The 21859-nt window shown below is 31.8% G+C and overlaps 1 protein-coding gene across 1 annotated transcript; it reads right to left on the bottom strand.

The window, feature by feature from the left end:
* Positions 1-384: 384 nt before the first annotated feature.
* On the bottom strand, positions 385-17441 carry LOC131037491 (endoribonuclease Dicer homolog 3a). The gene is made up of 27 exons (XM_057969645.2): positions 17237-17441; positions 14497-14560; positions 14118-14298; positions 13907-14002; positions 13670-13804; positions 13526-13595; positions 12646-12710; positions 12334-12543; positions 10405-10534; positions 9816-9921; positions 9541-9730; positions 9156-9316; positions 8447-8832; positions 7637-7914; positions 7030-7535; positions 6637-6928; positions 6295-6504; positions 4895-5329; positions 4475-4750; positions 3866-4195; positions 2944-3048; positions 2415-2829; positions 1987-2217; positions 1481-1561; positions 1140-1220; positions 666-792; positions 385-583 (listed from the first exon to the last, which is right to left on the bottom strand). Exons 1-27 carry the CDS (start codon positions 17439-17441, stop codon positions 406-408), a joined length of 5544 nt encoding a protein of 1847 aa, XP_057825628.2. The 3' UTR covers positions 385-405.
* Between the last annotated feature and the right edge of the window lie 4418 nt (positions 17442-21859).

The raw sequence follows: 21859 nt of genomic DNA, 5'->3' as shown, positions 1-21859 counted from the left end.
ACAGGTCAACTCTCTTTATGTTTGATATTGGTTTATCCATGTATATTGTATTGTCACTGCACATCATAAATCTCATTGCAAAATAATAGTTTAAGTATAAACAAAATAAAGTGCAAGAGTAAACACAAGGCAAATTACACCTTTGTTGCATTTTAAAATGCATGGGATTTATGTCAATGAAACACATTATTTAATGTATTATAATCATTATGCATCTCGGTACCTTGTTTACCAATGAAATCATAGTGAATCACATAATGATAACACAAGCATAAGCTATGTATAGATCAAATATTCATTTGACTACATTAATTATGAATTAGTTAATCACCAATCTAGATCAATCATAAATCATAAATTGGAAATGATTGATCTTTATGGAGGTTTAACATCTCTATGTTAATGTTAGATATTTTCACAATTGTTATTGAAAGTTTTTATAGAACATAATCCATGTTTTTGAAGTTCTACCAACATTTTATAAGCAGCCGTATCTTTTGCACTTGCATGGTCTCTTTCTTGTTCACCTTGGACTGAGAAACTTTCTTTATTAGAAATTTTTACCACCACTTTGAATAGAAATCTACACCAAAAGAAAAAAATCATAAGAAAATATTAGTTAAGATACTAATAAAATCAATGTGAAAATATAGTTTAGAAAATACCTTGCTTTGTGAGGCATGTCAGATGTTTCTACCAATGTAAATTGAGGTTCACTACAGTGCATTTTTTGACACAATTCATATAAATTGCGTCTATAATCACCTCGTTGCGAATTGAGAAAAATGTGTACTGTAAAAGAAATCCACAATAAAATGAGTACTAAATGATATTAATCTTTGTAAGAAAATTTTATCAACTATCAAACAATATATTTGTCTATAAAATCTTATCAATTTATAAAGTGAATACTATTTATTTAAAATGATTCAGATAACTAAACATTTTTTCAACAATTTAACACAAACCTACCACTCTTTTGTTGGGATAATATTCATGACATGACAGGATAAGGGAGACCCATTTTAAATTAGGTTACTTAGATATATTGGGAGTAAGATTATAGGTAACTTAGATACTTTGATTTGATTTTAAAGAAATATTTAAAGATAAGGCTACACTTTATGAATGTTGCATACCTGGGTGGGAACACACTTTTTTCACTTTCTTTTTTGGATGACTACTTTCTATATCCTTATTTGGAATTCTTATGAAGCCACCTGAATTGTTCATAGCAAAATAATTATTATTTATAATTATCAAATCAAAAAAATATAAATATACAATTATTTTCAATTCTCCATATTTTTACATTACTGAAATTTTGATACTTTAACAAATTTTATGTATACTTTTAACAGTTCAGTTGTTCCTAGGACACAACTACAACTGATGGCTAGAAGTTATCTAGTGAAAGAAGTAGGAAAATAACTCCAAAGAATAACCATTTTTATATATCTACTTTATGAATGTTGCATACCTGGAAGGGAACACACTTTCTTCGCTTTCTTTTTCGGATGACTACTTTCTATATCCTCATTTGGAATACTTATGAAGCCACCTGAATTGTTCATAGCAAAATAATTATTATTTATAATTATGAAATCAAAAAAATATAAATATACAATTATTTTCAGTTCTCCATATTTTTACATTACTGGAATTTCGATACTTTAACAAGTTTTGTGTATACTTTTAACAATTCAGTTGTTCCTAGGACACAACTACAACTGATGACCAGAAGTTATCTAGTGAAAAAAGTAGGAAAAAAACTCCAAAGAATAACCATTTTTATATATCTACATTTTTAATCCATTAGAAAAAAATATAAGACTAGTGTGCTTGTAGCCTTATCTTCGAAAAGATAGCTTTTCCCTTTGACAGAGATATTTAGTTTCATTACCATAGATCATCCCTTAGATTTAATTATGTATAACAGAATAGATTAAACCTAAAAAACAGTTAAATTCTTATTTTAAACCCTACCTCCGGGAGAGCAATTCTTGTTGGAATTGTGCGTTATGGCATCATCCTTGCCATCACCAATATAGTCTTCAGATATCAAGGGATTCGCTGATGTCTCTAACAGTTCTGTATTTCTAGCTTTGGCCCTCTTCTTTGGACGATTGCATTCTATATGATCATGTGTCAGCACTTCTGTTATACACAAACCTTCCTTTCCCTCTTCCTTTCCCTCCTCCAGTTTATGCTTCCTAGCTGACAGCGTATTATCCATTTTGTTAGTGAATTTCATATGTGGAAGTGGATCCAGGTCTATACCTTGCATTGATTTGCTACAACAAAATAAATTCTCCTCCTGATGTGTTTCATTACCATAGATCATCCCTTAGATTTAATTATGTATAACAGAATAGATTAAAACTTAAAAAAAGAATTTTTATTTAAAACCCTACCTCCGGGGGAGCAATTCTTGTTGGAATTGTGCATTATGGCATCATCCTTTCCATCACCAATATAGTCTTCAGATATTAAGGGATTCGCTATTACCTCCAACAGTTCTGTCTTTCTAGCTTTGGCCCTCTTCTTTGGACGATTACTTTCTATATGATCATGTGTAAGCACATCTGTTATACACACACCTTCCTTTCCCTCTTCCTTTCCCTCTTCCAATTTATGCTTCCTAGCTGACAACGTATTATCCATTTTGTTAGTGAATTTCATATGTGGAAATGGATCCAGGTCTTTAACTTGCATTGATTTGCTACAACAAAATAAATTCGCCTCCTGATGTGTTTCTTCCTTGTGAAACTGATCGAGTGTAACAACCATATCCACTTCTGAATTTATTTGTGGACTGCTAGCAATTATCTGTCGCAACATTAAAATATTATCTCCATTAACTGCTTTCGACTTTATTTTTGAAAAATTACAGCTAGCATAATTAAACAGACTTTTAAACTCAACATAATATGAAAGACGAACCATTTTCTCTTGAGCAATGAGATTGGATCCATGTGGAGCTTCATTCCCAGTCGCATCCATTGAACTTTGGGCATAGGTATGACGGTCATGATATATTCCCATTACCTTATTTACAAAACAACCATTTCAGGATCAAAAATTCCCAATTATTATAAGGCTTGTCCATGTGATGCTATTGATTAGTAAAAATAAATTTAAATACACCAATTAAACCACTTTAACTGTATGCACTAAAGGCTTCTTGATCAAATTGCTTTGTTAATATAAGGGAGGCGGCGGGCCTTGTACCAACGAGAACTTAATTTGACAGTCTGGAAGTAATGGATTTCCGCCATTGCTTGCCTTACAAGAATTAACTATTTACTGGAAAAATGTAGAATGGCTAAATATTTGTAGTTGGTGGCTAATGGGCTAGTGTTTTACTTTAGTGTCAGTAGCCACAGCCACGCCTTATCTCACACAACATGCGAAGCAAATAAGACACGAAAATAAAACAGACAGGACATAACAAAGACAGTTTTAGAAACCATGATACTAATATGGATTTGTATCTGGTGTTAAAGATTGACATTGCTTACCAACCCACCAAACAAAACAAGAAGGGAGCTCACAACCAATTGGTTCTCTGTATATATACTCAGTCACACAGCTCTCTGGTCAGGAAACAACAGCAATTAATTTCTTTCCCGGTTTGAATTCATATCATACCGTAATCCACAAAAGAAAGGCTGAAGAAAGGCTAATCTTCCAACACATAGTTATGGCAATGACCAGCTTTAGGATATATGGCGGCCTGGTTTATCCACTTTTAGCATTGGCGTTTGTTGGTCATTTTGCATGGGGAAAGCGCTCGGGTGTCACAACGCATGTTTGATCAAGAAGCCTCCCTGAAAAATAGCTTGACATCAATGTTTGAAATTACCTTTAACTGTGCCAACGCATGTTTGGCAGCTTTAATTTCTGCAGACTTCTTATTCATGTCTGACCCTTCTCCAGATATACTGGATTTCTCGAGCTCTATTTGTATAGTGGCCACATTAACGTTCCCTATCCTACTGATGGGCTTCCAATTGCGTCCATAATGTTGCTGATCACAGAGCTCATATAATTCCCGTACTGGTTGCAATTCAATGTTATCAGGTCTAACAGTGGGAGACAAAATGGGTTTCATTTTTTCCCAGACAACATTTAGTTTAAGTCTAGTATCCACTAAAATTGCACCTGAAATGCTTTCTAATATATCTCCTAGTACCTGCATTGAATAAAAATAGCAAAATGACGTAAGTTGTAATCGAAGAGAACGTTTATATTAATATAAATGTAAAGTGCAATGCTAATCGCATGACTATAAAATCCCTATGATCTACTTACTAAATAACAATATAAATTAAAATCTGTTCTGTGAATACCCACAGGAAATCTTTTATTGTATAACTATTTATGTACTTTTGATGTTTAATTAATAAAAAAATCAGCTGGCTAAGTAAAATTCAAGGAAGAATTCTCACAAATGTAAAACTAAATAACTTGCCTTGGGAGCATGCATTCCTCCTCCAAATGATAAATCACCACCTCTACGCTGTTCAAATTCCTCAACAAACTTTGCTATTTGATTTCGTAATTCATCTGAATTATGTCGAAGATAGTTGTGAATCTTATGTTCAACTGTTGCTTGAGCAAAGTTCTCATTGTTAACAGCTATCTGTCGTAAATCTGATAAAGTTCCCTGGCATGATTCTTCGTATGTTGAATATAGATGCTGAGTAATAAGAAGATCCAGCACAGAGTCGCCTAGGAATTCCAACCGCTGTCAAATATAGATATAATATTAACATTCAGTCCTATAGATATAATATTAACATTCAGTCCTATATTCCAGGAGAATTTCTATCTTGTAAGTAATATCAAAGCAATATTTGGATTCCGCAATGTAAGGTGAAATGCAAATTACCTGGTAGGAACATCCTCCATGTTCATTCATTGAAGCATGTGTGAGTGCTTCCACTAAGAGGCATCGGTTCTCAAAGTCGTAATCTAGGAGCGATTGCAATTCATCCAAACTTGTTTTCACGACATCAGGACAATCAAAATGGCGATTGAATGCAATCTCTACTGATTTGTCTTCAATGTCAACCTCCATGTTCATCCACCTCATGAACTCAAGGGCTGCCTTTGTACCCCCTCCAACTAAATGTGCTCCAATTAAAGCCTCCACAACATCTGATATTGTTTTCGAGTAAATCCATCGATGTCTCTTGTCACAAACTTTTCCCATTTGGAGACTGTTAGGATCTCTTGGATTGCAAGAGCAGGAAACAAAACTACTACAAAATAATCCAGGAGCCATCCATTTGCGCACATCAAATAGATCATCTATAATGTATCCCTTTTTACAGAGCAAAATAAAAGCATCATCTCAAAATCATATGTTAAGTGAATATGTAAACAACAAAAGAAAATTATTAAATTAAACCTAAAATAGACAAAAACTCACTATGCATAGACAATATCAAAGACAAAATTCTTCCAAATAAGCAAGCAACGGCTTTCCATAGCAACAGTATTAGTCACTATCAGCTGCTTAAGTAAAAAGCCAAGACGAAAAATAAAAGAAATTTATATAAAGAATCAAACGTTTTTTTTTTTTTTTGCCTCCAAGGCAATTATCAATATATTTTCCTCATATTAAGGTCCATATTGTGCTTGCCACTTATTTTTAAGCCTTTTTCAAACAAAAAATCATTATAATTCTGAATACATTGAAATCTGAGGAGACAAACAACGGAGAAATTTATCTATATTTAACAAATTATAGAGCATAAATTTTAAGAAAGTGTTATCAATTCATTAATATTAAGAAAGTGTTATCAATTCATTAATATATCAATATGTATTTTTTCATTAATGTGATTATAATGAACTTAATTGTATGCCTGTGGAAATCCGTAATCCTATCCACTTATGCATTTGTCAATACAACTAATAAAGTCTTTGCTACTCTATTCTTGTTAAAAAATTTACACCGTTTATCCCTATTTACAAAAGTTTTGATACTATTAGCAGGGTCAAGTTTCAACATTGGATATTCCTATTGATAGAATTTGAATGCTATCATGTGTTAGTTTTAATATTAGTTATTACCGTTGGTGCTGTAAACTCTAGATACTGACATATGCGTAGACTATAATAATGAAGGTTCAAAGACAACAAGAAATAGAGACAAGCATGCAAATGAATGGTAAAGAGTAAAAGAAACACAAAACAGCAGCTCATTTTAACATTGTGATTTCTAATCTTAAATATATTTATCAAAGTTTATTTATTAACTATTGAAATATAACATTTTAATACCTGTAAATTACGATCCAGTGCCAGATCATGAAGTGTTTTGTTACAGACTGCCTCAGCTCTACGATCTGATAACCATCCTTCATCCTCATTTTCATATTTCATAACAAGATGCAAACTAATGGCATATTTCAAAAAGGAGTCACCCAATAACTCCAACCGCTCATATGAGTAACACTCTAAGCATTTATGTGAAGTGATTGCTTCCATTATCTACCACCAAAATAAAGTCGATAAGAAGTCAAGAACATTACATATGACATAGTAAAACAAAAGTGGAGCAAGTAATCTTAAATAAATAAATAAAACATAGTTTCAGTTTGAAGTCATTGGGAATAAAAGTACCAGTTGAATGGATATAGGGGGACATTCTGGGCGTTCTTTCCTAATTGCTTTATTGAGTTGGTTTCCAAGCATTAAAGAAATGAGGCGATGCATAACAGATGGAACCAAACACAATGATCTCATAACAAAACTTGGAACATCCAAATTCAGACATAACTCTGGAGGAAGCTCCACAAATGTTCCTTCATTCTCAGCTGGCTTTACTTGGTGTTTTGTAAGAAAATTACGGGGTCGCGTAGCATGCTTCACCCTAAGAAGTGGTTGATTTAAGTACTGAAGTTTCTTTCTATACCTGCAAACTCATCATAATAACCAATTTAGAACCATTGCGATCAATTTTATGTAAATAAAATTGGATGGGCATTTAAGACTACGAAAATGAGATATACTCACCTTTTCTGAAAATATTCATTGTAGCTGTTATAACGTGAATTAGAATCTTTTTCCAGAAGGAAGGGACTCTTAGCAGTTTTTTCATGAATAACTTCTACAACTTGATAAAACATTCCGTTATGAACAGTAAGTACTGTTTTATCTATCAAATTTGAAGACTCACAAATATCACACTTTGCCAAAATCAAGATTTCTGATTCCCCTTGGTTACGCAAATGTGTTGTTCCTGCCATAGGAGCCTCTTTTATATTATCAATATCAATAATATTGTGGTACTCTTCTGAAATACTTGAAAGTGATTTAAATTCTCTAGCTCTTGCTGCGCATATTTCAATACATTTCCAGTCAATAGCAGTTACACCAGACTTATTTGATTCTAAGGGCAAAAGGAAGTACATATACGAACTGCACCATAGATTTTTCATTTCAGTGATTTTTTTCTTTTTCCTTAGATTTCCGAAAACTCCATTGAAAATTATTTCTTGAAAATCTTTTGCATTCCTCATCTGTTACATAATACACAAAACTAATATCAGTTACATACAAAAAGAAGCAAATTGTAATGTATATATTGGAACTTGAAATTCATATGTTTCTCTTTCAATACCTGAGTTAAATCCAAAGTCATTTCTCCTCTTGACAAAAGTTTTGCCTTAACGATCTTATCTGTAGTTACAAACAGATCTATTTCTGTATTTATAATATCATCATCCAATTTAGATTTTATCAAAAGGCCAAAATTTGAATATATCTTATCATCATTGGATTGAGATGTAAAACGAAGTTCGTAAACTTTCAAAATTACTCCTCTCTCTTCTTCATCCCATTTATCAGATAGAACATCTATTTTAGCAGTTGAATGTAACTCCTTTGTTTTAGATATACCTTCAATAAAGACAGATAATATCAGACAATTAAATCTTCAAATATCACAACCTGCTAATCATCATAGGAAATTCTATTAATAAGTGTATAATTATCATAAATAAAGATTAAAAAAGTGGTTTCATTTAATTTTTTATTTAATAATAATTTTGTTCATGAAAATGTTAGAAAAATACATAATCACATTTATTGAAAAATGCACTTTTATGAAGAAAATAATATAATGAAAATAAAAAATAAAATAAGTTTCATAATTATTTGGAAAGTTAAAATTTTCTTTTAAAAAATTATGAATCAAATTTATCAAATATTAATTTTATTATGATAATAATATTATTTTACTTCTCTTATAGAAAAAAATTTAAAATTATAAAAATCCAAAATGCTAGAAATACTAGTAAACAGTAAAAATGAACCTATTATCCATCAGTAAGGAAAATAATAAAAATTCTTCAATCATACAAATAGTTTAGCAAAACTATTTCTAATTGCAAGTTCTCCAATGATACAAGAGAATGAATTGTTTGCACACCTGATTTTGTAAATGTTTTTCCCTCTTTGACATTGCCATCCTCTTTTAGTTCATCCTTGTTTTCAATAACTCTTTGAAGATCAAAATCAACATCTTCAACTTTGTCCTCTCTTTCACTAACTCCTCCAAGATCTTCACCAACATCTCCAACTTCATATGAACTTCTAGATTTATCTTTTTCAACCACACTTTTCTCTTTAGTGCAAGGCATACTATTTGTAATCGGTGTCACTTCTGGAAGTTGTTCATCAGCATCTACTAGTACATCCTTTTCAATTGTACTTTTCTCTTTTATAGAAGGATCATTTCTACTCGATATTATGTCCTCTATTAGGGCTACACTCTTGATTACATCGAATAAATCGTCTTCCTGCTTTTTGTTACCTCTGAGAATTTCAAAAATTGATAACATTTAGTGTAAATATTTAGCCTTAATGTTGGCTATAGGATTCCTAGATTTTATCAAATTTCAAATGTCTTATCATTCTAAGGTATTTGAAATTATCAGGCATTTGAAATAATTAATGGCTAGGCTCACATCCTATTTAAGAAAAAAAAAATAGTTACTTGCATTATACATCTCCTATTGACTGTGGTTTATATTATAATGCCAAACTCAAAGATTATTGTAATATTAATGTGCTCTATGCATTTTTTTAAAAAATGGAATGTATTAATTGAGTTTACTGATTCTATATTCACAAGTTACCTCTGAAGAAATAAGATGTACTCTGAGTTTTCTTGACGAGCACGCCCACGGGATTGAATATAGCTGCGCATGTTTACGGGTAAATCAAAACGGATGACACAGTTACAATTTTTTACATCAATACCCTCTTCGATCACATCTGTTGAAACTAAAACTTGAACCTGCACATTCATATTCAAAAAGCATCATCATTCAATATATAGCAAATAGCTTTTTGAAAAATTCAGTATAAATAACCTTTCTACATATACTTCTGGAAAAGATGCCACTGAAAATTTAATGAAACATTTGATTCCCAACTAAAAAAATTTAACATCTAGGTAACTTTGGATCACATAGCTGTGATCACATTAACATTTTTATATTTGTGAAAGATGCAACCAACCTTTTCAGAAGAAAAGTTCTCTAAAGCTTTTTGCTGTGTCTTGCTACCAAATGTAGAAGTCACACTAGATAAAAAATCAATCTTGAGACATTTCAAACAATCAATCTGTTGTAACAAACTTGAGATTACGGCAGCTGCAATCACTCTTTCCACAAATACTATACAGCAAACCTTTTTAGGATCTTCGCCACTGTTAAAACTAGGAGTTAGTCTTCTATTAAAATGCAATTTAAAAAAACTATACCCTTTCCTCATACTACTATGATCACTTGTACCTCTTCTCTATCAAAATTTGCACTAGCTGCTCCACCTTGTGACTTAAAATGCCGCCTTCGACAGTATTCCGAATTCCTTCAGGTGTCTTGAATAATTCATTCACATCTGAAGTGCCAAATTCAAATTTTCTGTCATAAGATGCTAACATAATTTTAATGTTTACATTGAATACGTAACAATATTTTATTCTACAAGAAAAGCAGGAACTGGTTTATTAGCTGCAATTTGTCGAGTCTATAATTCCATATGAATGTTGAATTCAGGCGTAAAATGGTCAGATTCAATCAGGTTTTTTTTTTTTCATCAGTTTTAGCTATTTTTCTTAATAGGATCCTGAATGTCGATGGAGTGATTACCATGCTTATTTATACAAATTGTGAGCAATCTTATATCTATGCTATATGATTGAGGCTGGATTGCATAATGGCGCTCTGACCAGCCTAGCAGTTATGCATGCTTATCTAGGTTCTAGCTAGAAGTGCAAAGCAAAAAATTCAATAATGATTTCTCAACTAACCATATAATTTTCATGTGAAAATGTTTTGTTCATGATTTACTACCCCTGGAAAATATGATGTGCATGCATACCGGATGGCAATTCTTCTTCGAAGAGTTTATGGGCATCCTTTAGATAACCATCTAGAGCATATTGCTCCGTTTCTACTGTTCGAGTAACAATCTCACGTGACTTCTCTTTTTCACAGTATAACTGAACAGCCTGTACGATTTACAGATTTCACGTTAATGTATAAAACCAACCTCATGTAGTTTAGTAATTAATCATGTAACTAGAAAACATGAATAGAAGTTCTGAACAAATTTATTATCAAACACAAACTATATAATTCACTTAGCTATAATTAATAAGCACTAAGCCTGATGCAGTCCTTTAAAGTGTGTGTGGGTAAAAGTGTGCACATATAGCTCAGTCAAACAACTAGAATATAAAGCAGAACAAAACATAGTTCTCAAGGAGCAAAGGTATAATATCACAATGTTATCCAGAAAAGAGGTTGCATAAATCAGATAGGAATGTATCTTAAATCTCTTTAAACATAGACAAGCTCATGTTTGCCAAGCCCTTTTTGAAAGTCTTGTTATCTAGTTTGAATCTTGATCATTCTAAGTATACCGTAAAGGAGGATAGGATCACAAAAGCAAAAGAGAGCTCAATCGTTGCACCATCTTAAGATCTAATTCAAGGCAGAAACCAAGATTTATCTCCAGCTATGACAGCCAAGTAGATATAGATAAGCTTGATCGTTGACAACAGTTTGAGGTATATTTTAGTATTCATCAAAAAAAATTGCATTTGCACAGTTGAAATCAAACTTTCATTGGATCACATGGTGGAATAGTCACAAAGATGAATTTTAATTGACCACAGAACCACCAAAAACAAAGTGGAGGGAATCTATATGATGACTAAATCACAATTCTAAGAAGAGAACAACATTAGATAATAAAAATTAGAAACCTAGCAGAACTACTTGGTGGACATCAAAAGAATCCACCTTAATGTAATTAGGTCTGATACAGGCAAGTCATTGATTTGTGCAAGATAGCTACATGACTATGGAAGAGATACAGCCTGCATGTTTAGTACACATGCAGGTAGGCATCCATGAAGAATGTAACCAGAATCAAGCATTGATAAAGTATTTCACGATCAAGCTTGCGCATAGTTATTTAGGTTATGGGTGTGATTGCCTGATGGGAACAAGGGTGATATGTGAATATTAAGCAATTAGAATAATGAAGGTACACAATTATAGAGTTAAAGCTTTGCGCACAAAGGCTTCGACAACTCTCTTAGCATGAGAGGCCAAGGTCATTTGGATACCACAATTTTTAGCCATTGTGCAAAAGTGTGGATTGTCAATGAGTGGCACGGAGGAGCTTAGAGTGGGGATACGCAACCAGGATAGCGGATAAGTTGCATATGGATATGCACAACCAGATGGGGAAGTGCACAAGGGGATGCCCAGTGTGTGAAAAGTTGAATGCTTTGTTGAGAATTCTTAGCAAGGTCAGTTTGTAGGAAGGGAAACTCTAATCCTAAAGTAAATTTGTTTGAAGAAAGAGAAACAAGCTAACATGGAGGAATGTTGGCATAAAAAATATTTTAAGTTCATGAATTTAAAAAGTAAAAAATAATAGAATTAGCATAGTTCAACACTAAGTGATTCAAGCAAGTTGCAAAAGGAAGCTATGCCACTGCACAAAAAGGCAGCGATGCAAGTGAGAGCTGGGTCCAACAATAGAGTAATGAATGGCAGATACCATACTGAGACTTGCCAAGGAACGAATGCATGGCGATATTTAATTAGAGAAGGGTTTTGGTTGAAGTAATCAGTAAATTAGAGTAATCGATAAATCGATCTCCAATTGCCCATCTTAAATAACATAAGAGGTACACAAATTTTCTTAAATATCCTGCATACACTTAGTGTGACAAACAAAAATTTCAAGAGCATAATTAATGAAGTTAAAATTAAAATAGGCTGCAAAACATACCTTGAAAGCACAAAACGAACCCAGATTCTGAAGACAATATTCAATATGTGCTCTGATGTTTTTTGCTTTGTTTTCCCTAAAAAAATGGGGTAGAGAAACCAATTTTTTTTGGAGGGGTTGATGTTCACTTGACAAAGAATAAAGTTTAGTTATTTGTTTTGCAGTGTGTACAAACGACTCCAGCTCACGCTTATCTTTCACTGTAATGGCCTGTTTGGACATGTTAATTACAAGTGTAGTTACAACAAAGATCCAAGAAGAAGAAAATTTTACTAGTTGCTCACAATAAAATTAAGGGGTCATCGGATCTACCTGAGCATCCAAGATGCCTTCAATTTGCGCTATTTGTTTCTCACAATCAGTGTTGGAAGAGACCCCTGTGGAAACAAACGCAAATATAAATAGCTAATAATATCCTCACTTCAACATTAAATATATTATTTCGAACTGTTGAAGTATTATTTCCAAGAGATATATACTTCTTAATTACACTGTGAAAAACGGAGTATTGTATTATATTATCAAAATAAAGGAATGAATCAGTAAATTATGGTTAAAACATGTCTTTAGAGTCTTAGACTTAATTTTTAGGAAGATTTATCACCAGTACCACTCTTGTTCTTGGCACCCGTTTTTCACTGTTAATATTCTGATATTTCAGTGTAAAATCTGTAAACAAAAAAATAGCCTCCATTCACTTACATATTATTAACTTATTTTCTCTGTACCAGTTATTTTCCCTGTACCAAGGGTAAACCTATGAAAGGCAATGAATCCTTCTGATTCTTAAATACATGAGACAAGAAACATCCTGCTCTTTTACGGGTAGAAATAAATTTTAGGCAAGTTGAAATGAGATTATCATTTAGGCATCAGCCTTAAACAAATAGAGAATTAAAGTCCAGAAACAAGGAGCATAGGATGAAGTGGCGGGCCAAAGACCTAACAACTTCCATATCAACATCAGTCCAGAATATAAATGATGTTAGAAAACAATAGGTTTGTAAGATGATGCACAGACAGTAATTCTGTAATTGCAAAATTCTTAACGGGTCCAGGTACATATGATCTAAAAAAATATAATGCATATGCATACCAGCTAGAAAGTTGAAATCTCAGGAATAATGTTTATTGAATTTGACAATAGTCCTTTACTTCATTTTTACCTTCCTATATCAGATAGTAAACTCACCCTTTTTCGTGACCAATGATGCACTCATTCCAAATATTTTGGGTTTGTTTTGAGACAGTGTCTGATAAACCTTCAACACAGACATATAACATGTTATTTACATTCATATTTTAGCAAATTCTTTAAACAAGCATCATCACTTACTCTCATAATTTTAGCATATGGATGCTTTTTGCATGCATGATGGCACTCATCTAAGACCATGAGGTTGACTATATCTAGTGTTAATGAATTACTGTCCAAGCCATCCAGTAAAATCTGAGGAGTCATCACAAGGACCTGCAATTTATTGAGGTAAGACCCCAGGCCATTCAGAACACAAATAGAAAACAAGTAATTTCAATCCAACGGTATGTTATATTCAAATTTAATTTGAGATACCTCATTCAATGTTGCTTCTTTCCAATCTTTTACTGCTCTCCCTCCAATATAACATGCCACTCGCAAGTTTGTATGTCTTGTTATATATTCAAATTGCTGGAATTTTCAAAGTTTAAGAAGAGAGATTACTAATTGTGTTTTCAGTCCAAAGGCACTTGCTACACTTATCTTTCATTTGGTTTTAAATTAACAGAAAAGTGTACAACATTACCTGTTTGGCTAATGCAACTGCGGGTGCTAGGAATATTATTAGGCATTTCTTGCGTTCCTTTTTCAGGTTTTGAGCAATATATTTCATTAGGAGAACTGCAATATGTGTTTTTCCGCTCCCTGTTTCTAATAGAACAATTGTATTCCTCTCAATAGCCGTACCCAGAATCTTCAATTGATAGCTGTATACATTATATTTTTTATCCAGTCACATTCAATGAAATCAAGCAAATTCTATCTCCATAATTGAATATTGGAAAAGACACTTTATTTGTTGAATTTTACCAAATACACATAGAACGTTCTAAAGATAAAGATCAATTTATGCTTAGTACACTATTTTGCATCGACATAGACACGACTAAATGCCATAGACTCACAACGTATTCAAACACAGAAGAATGGTCAATTTAGACCTAAAGCTTAGTGACTCATAAAATGTTCCTAGCAGACACTAAATAAATATTACTAGAAACAGCAACGAGTATAACAGACAAGAGAACCAAAGCAAAATCCAAAATTTCGGCAGTTATTTTGACTCATCATAACCAACCTCGATTGCATTAAAGAGTGAAAATATGGATTGAATGGTTATTATAGCACTTTGAAACGAATGTGATTGACTCCACAGAATGTGACGGACTTCGAAGAACATGAAGCACAAATACACACTTACATTGTTCGAGAGTACGGTACTGCTCTTATCTTGAAATACAGTTCTAATGTTTTCAGCCTTCTACACGTCAACATTAGGAATAAGATTTCGATACAATTATTTATTTTGTTTATAGAAAAAGCAAAACATACACTAGTATTTATTCAACAGGAACCTATTTTCTAAGTCTTAAATAACGAAAAGGCTTGCAAAGAGAGCAACAACAAACACGTTTTCTTGTAAGATGTGAAATCTGATAAATCCGTTGGCAAATTTGAAAAGCATATCAAGGGTATAGACTCCAAGCTGCTAATACGGATGGGCTATGATGGAATGGAACTTTGGAAGGAGAGTCAAAGAACAATCAAACACCTCACGGTTGAGGAAAGATCTCAATAAGAGGACATTGGAATCAGATAATTGAAGATTGGTGAATGGAAGATGGAATCTACACCATGTGCAGACCAAGAATGGTCCAAGGAAGGTAAAAAAATTCAATTGCAAGAAGGAAGGATATTTTATGCAAGAACACAAGCATCTTGTTCCTTGTAGGTGAAATAACTTAAGATACTATGCAAGACAAACACCACTAAGGAGCCTATACTCCACAGCAAGGATGACAAAAGAAGCAGCCACTCTGCAAGACAATAGGAAGAGGAAGGTCGGAACGCAGTCAAAGGAGATAAGAATCCAATGTATGTGCAGAGTTCACAACTATTGCTATCATTAGAAGATTTTCTTGTGTTGTAAACTTGCATATCTTTTCATGGCAATTTTGTCGTGGCAGCATGAATTTGTTCCACTTTCTGTAATATGTATTTGTTCCACATGTTGTATGGTATAGCAACAAAGTGGAACCAACACTGATTGTGTGGGCAACTGAGGGAGACACCCTGCTTATCATGTTTGAGTATGGGAACAAAATCCAACTGATTGGGAATGGCAAGTAGGAGCATAAAAAATCTCATCACTTGTGTGTAACAAGTAAGTGGAAGAAGTGGAGCACTCCAAGAGAGGAAGTTTCAGATTGCATCACACCAGTGGGTTACATGGTCAACATTATTGTATATTGCACAAAATCTCATAAGGTATAGCATGTGCATGGTTGTAATACGAGAATCCACATGATCTCAAATGTTATAGCATTCCTAGTAGCACTTTAACATGACAGTAAACATTATAACAACGTATGGCCTTCATTGTAGAAAATCATTCACAGCCAAAAGTAGTATCAACCAGAAAGTTATAACATGAACAGAACATCTAGCAATTGTCTGCAATATAGTTTCTAGTTCATGGCAACAATTGTAGTATGTATCATGCATCACAGAAGTTGTAGCATGAAGAGTTTCAGCTAACAACATAAAGTTGTAGCAGCAATGACCACCATTGAGATGATCATGGGAAGGACACCCAGGAAACATCAATTATTTTCACATTTGCAGGTTTCAAGCATGACAAAGCACCACTAGCTTCTATCTCAAAGCATTTTAATGTTGACCATTGCCATAGAAAATGAAAAAGGAGATGTGAGGGAGTCTTGTTCTACACAAATACAGGGAATCCTAAGCAAACATACAAACTTTGCTAAGCAAATTATCATGCAATATTTATTATCAACTAGTTTGGAAGACCCAATAGCTGGCAAGTAGATGGTATTCCCTAAATTCTTGCAGCTTTCCCTGACTATATATTCCATGAGAGAGGGGGGCAGTCAAGAGAAATCTGGATTAGGCCTGAAGACATCCCATACAACTTGGTAACTGAATGTCTCCAAAAAAGAACAGAACATTGCGTTTCCTCTTTCTATTTCCAAATGCAGAAGGAATCTGATATATCACAGTTGCATAAATGTGTCAACTGGGTAGGCCTTGATAAGATCCAATAGCTGACAAGTGGATTTTTTTCCCTGAAATACTAGCTGCCTGTTGACCCACTGTTTGGCTTGTTGAGACATTGTCAATTGCAAATTGAATTGCCCTTTGGCTTCTTGAGACACTGCCGAGCCCCAGTATCTTCTAAGATGTGTGAACCATTTGCAATTAGCATTATTGATGAATTTCAAAAAAGTTTAGAGACCAATTATTTTATTGCCTCACATATGCCATGATTGAAGCTTGAATTTTCAGTAATAGCGATCAATATGATTCTGACGCAACTTTCACCTCTTTAGTTCTTAATTCTTTGGTTTCTATGTACAAAAAAGGTGAATTTTCAGTAATAGCGGTCAATATGATTTCATACGTAACTTTCAGCTCTTCAATTCTTAATTCTTTGGTTTCTATGTACAAAAAACTTAAAAGAGGGCTAACATGCCTGCCGTTCACACAGAGAATGCCTCAGTTTTTCTAAAGTCACTATCAATTACCCATAAACCCATAAAAAAGCAAAGTTTTAAGCCAGAATACGAAACAACTCAATTTAACGATCAAGAAAAGACTCAACAAAATAAACCAGAGTAATACCCGCCTGAATTGCATTGTATATAAGAAACCCAAGGCCTGGCTGAGAATGAAGTCTCCAACTAGTGTTTCCTGCTAATTTTCTCAATTTGTTCTCGTTTATGTTTACTTTTTCTATTTGCCCTTGGTCTTGTCGCATTTCTCCGAAATCTTGCAGGGCTACCTCCTCCCTCCATTGTAATATAGCATTTTGTTCTTGTGCAATCATGGCGTCCCGCAGGTAAGGGCCTAACAACCCTTGTTTTAAATTTTTGCCGCCATCCAACATCATATAGGGAAATCTTCCTGGTTAGCTCCAATTCTATTTAGAGAATTTTATTGAGTGGTTACAGAAAATGAAACAAAGCCGCTCTTCAATGTCCATATAATTATTACGAAATTCTCAGACGAGGATTTTCCCTCCATAGACTAATCTACAAGTTGGTGGGTTTGAATTTCTGCATTCTGAAGATAAAATTTGAATTCTTACTTACTTTAATTTATATTATAACCTATGATCATAATATTATAATAAATCAGGGATTACATTTATCTTTAAATATGTGACCTTTTACTTAAAAAATAATTGATTTGATTGTTTTTGAAAAATATAAAATAATAATAATTATCATTTTTATACAAAAATAAAAAAATGAAAAAAAATTAAGGATTTTAGATTTATATAATTTATAATATTAAAAAAAATATGTTAAATTCTAACATAAATTATAATTTAGAGATAAATTAAAAAGTTTGAAATTTTTAATTAATACATATTATGTTATATATTTTTTAAAAATATTAAATTTATTTTATCATTATTATTAAATTGTATATATTACTAAAAATAAATTCTTTAAAAAAAATAAAATTATTATTTATTATATTAAATTTAGTTTTTAAGTTTAAAAAATTATAATTTTAGAATTTATTAAAAACATGTAGAAAATTAAGATTATTTGTATTGATATTAGGTTTTTACAATTCATATTGTTTTTGATTGAGTAAGCAAGGAGAGGGCTCTCTAACATTAACTAAAAAAGGAATAGCAAATAGCAAACTATGAATCATTAACCTCCAACAACAAACCCAATCAAAACCTATCAATAGTCCACATCAAAAAAAGCATAGTTCTATCCAAACCACGAGAGGCAAAATATCACAACATAAGCCATGAAGTTCATTAGTCTTAAAGAAAGTAGCTAGAAACTCTAAAGTGAAACTTACAATTCATATTGTTGTTTGTTGTTATTTTTTAGTTTTATTTGTGTTTTTGTATCAACATTTCAAATCATATTCTATGATCCATCGTGCCAATAAAAGGAGAGGAAAAAAATATTATTTAATTTAAATCATTTTAAAAAAAGATTACCCAAAAAAAAGTTCAAAAATATTATACTAAAAACATATATATGTAAATAATTTACCAAAAAAAGTTCAAAAATATTATACTGAAAACATATATATGTAAATAATTTTACCAATTGTATGAATTTTTTTACAAAATTTTCCATTACACTTCATGATCCATCTTTTGTCTCTCTTAGGTCTCTAAAATTCAAAAATATTACACACCAAAACTTGTATATGTAAATAGTTCTACTAGGCTATGTATGAATTATTTTATCAACATTTCTCATCACACTCTGTGATCCATATTTTATCTTTCTAAGCTCTCCATTATCTAAATCATACAGTGTGATTAGTATGATCTAAAACATTGATTAAAAAAACTCACACACAATCTAATTCAAAAGCAACATCATTTCAACTATAAATTTTTCTATCATTAATTTTAGAAAGATTTTTATATTTAGTGATTTTATGATAGGACTTCTTAAATATTATAATATTTAATCTGGTACCCTCTCTCAACAATATGGATCAATTAATTATAGATCTACAGAGAGATTTGATTGATATAGCCACTTTAACACATTTATTATACCACTATAGTGGATATGATCTATCCTTATTATTAGAAAATAATAGAATAGAAGTGTTTTCAATTTATTTTTGGCATTAATCTTTTATGATTTAAAAACAAAAAAGACATCTAGATTTGGAATTACATTCACTAATCTATCATTAGTATTATAAAAAAAACACTTACACACACAATTCAATAAGAATTTTAACTGGTCTATAATGATTACAAAAAAAAGAATCACACTCACTGATCTATCATTAGCAATATAAAAAAAACTTAGAAAAAAGAATCACACTCACTGATCTATCATTAATAATATAAAAAAACACTTACACAGACAATTCAATATAAATTTTAACTGGTCTATAATGATTACAAAAAAAGAATCACGCTCACTGATCTATCATTAGCAATATGAATCACACTCACTGATCTATCATTAGCAACAATAAGAATTTTAACTCATCTATATTGATTACAGAAAAATCATAAACCCTAAACCCAAAACAAAATTAAAAATTGTTTATCATACCTCCTATCTGTACCTTCACTCACACCTCCCATGATGATCTTCTATTACAACAAACTTGAAGAAAAAAAAAAAAAACTTTCAAATTTGTAGGCAATGTTATGAAAAACTCTTAGAGTAGTGAAAAATGGAGATGTAAAATTTTAACTTTCATTTATAGTATACAACTTTGAATGGGTGCAATGCTAATATAAATGGGTGTAATGTCGGTTAGGTTGGGAAGTGTCTAAAACTTAGAATAATGTGAAATCTTAAATGAATAATATTTATATTTATTTTATATATGAATTAAAGGTTATGAACAATGAATACAATTTTCTAATATATGTTTTTCACAATGTGTATCTATTTATTTGTAAAAAATCGTTAAAATGTGTGAAACTTGATATAATGTGAAATTCCCAATAGATAATTTATATTTTTAATGTGAAATGGAAGCTAGAGACTCTCATATAATTTGACAATAATATATAATTTGGTGTTACTCACAACCTCTACCACCAACTTGTTTTCTAAGAAATTATAGTAAAAAAATTAGTGTATGTACTATTATACAATTATTTATTGAGAGGCCAGCCTATTAAAAAAAATTGTTAAATAAAATAATAAATAGCCAACCAATGAAATAATATTGTAAATCATTTTTCCAAAGCATTTTAAATAAAATAATAAAGAAAACGTTATTATACAACTATTTATTATCTAGAGTGGGAGCATGAATAAATAGGTATGCTTAATAACAAAAAATGTTAGATAAAACAATGAAATAGCCAACCAATGAAAATAATATCATAAATCAATTTTCCAAAATGAGAGGCATAATTATAGTTGAATAGGTCGGCCTCTTAACAAGAAAATAATTAAATAGATAGCCAACCAATGAAAATAATATGGTAAATCATTTTTAAAAATATTATAAAGAAAATTTTATTATACAACTATTTATCACATTGGGAGGCATAACTATAGTGTGAGGACCAATCAATGAAAATAATATCATAAATCATTTTTTTTTTCAAAATGAGAGGCCTAACTATAGTGAATAGGTTGGCCTATTAACAAAAAATCTAAAAACAAAATTTAAAGGTTATATGATTTTTAGTTTTATTTGCTTAAGTGTTTTTTTCTTTAAATTTATTTTATTTTTACTATGTGGGGAGGTGTAACTACTTTTGGTAGAAAGGGTGAGATGTGAGCTTCTTAACAAAAAGTATCAAAGAGCCAACATACAAAAATATTTTTTGTTAACACACTCACATCTCACCTTACTACGATATTTTTGTATGTTGCCTTTTTAATACTTTTTGCTAGACACTTTTTGTTAACATGCTCACATCTCACCCCTTATTGCTATTGAAGATAAATCTCTCAATCTAATTAAAACTAGATCATAAAATAGTTTTTAATTAAATAAAATAAATAAAATAATTTTTAAGTAAATATACTAACTAAAAAATAATGCTTAATGAAATTGCTTTTCTTTTAACATAAACATCTCATAAAAAATATAAATATAAAATAACTTATGAAATAAAATTTAAAGTAATATTGGAGTTCGCCTTGCAATGCAACGATAAATTGCAAGCAGTGTTGATACTATGTTCCCAGTTTGAATCCCTGGATTACTTGCTTCGTGTAGATGGTAGGCAGAAGGTTGTCGCGGGCATTGGGGAAGGTTGGTGTGGCTAGCGAAATGGATGCACAAAGGATAAGGGTTGGAAGGAGTAAATTGTATGTAACTACCATACATAGGAATGCAAGGTACAATAGCAACAATAGGAGGTGTTAAGGCTTCCAAACAATGAAGGTGGACATGGTCATTGGAATAAGGAGACATGGAGAGAAAAAGAAGAGTAGAAGAGAGATAAATGACTGAGGGAAACACAAACAAAAGTAGAATGAAGGTGACAAGAGGAAGGAAGAGGAGAGTTGAGTGGAGGAGAGAAGAAAGAGGAGGTGAGGTGATATGATTGTAGAGGAGGGGATTTGTTACCTCTAAGATGACAAATCTCAGAGAACAAACCAATCACCACTACCTCACTTAAACCTCACTTAAACTAGCACTAAAGTTGAGCTAGAGGATGAACAAATACAAGATAAAGCAACTACCAAACTAGCACATAAACTAACAATGGTTGAATACCACAAACGTATAGTACAAAAATGATTTTTTTGTTATAACAGAGTT

The sequence above is a fragment of the Cryptomeria japonica genome, chromosome 6 (assembly GCF_030272615.1).
Source record: "Cryptomeria japonica chromosome 6, Sugi_1.0, whole genome shotgun sequence".
Lineage (NCBI taxonomy): Eukaryota > Viridiplantae > Streptophyta > Pinopsida > Cupressales > Cupressaceae > Cryptomeria > Cryptomeria japonica.
The sequence above is the reverse complement of the archived record's forward strand: the minus strand, read 5'-3'. Positions and strand labels throughout refer to the sequence as shown.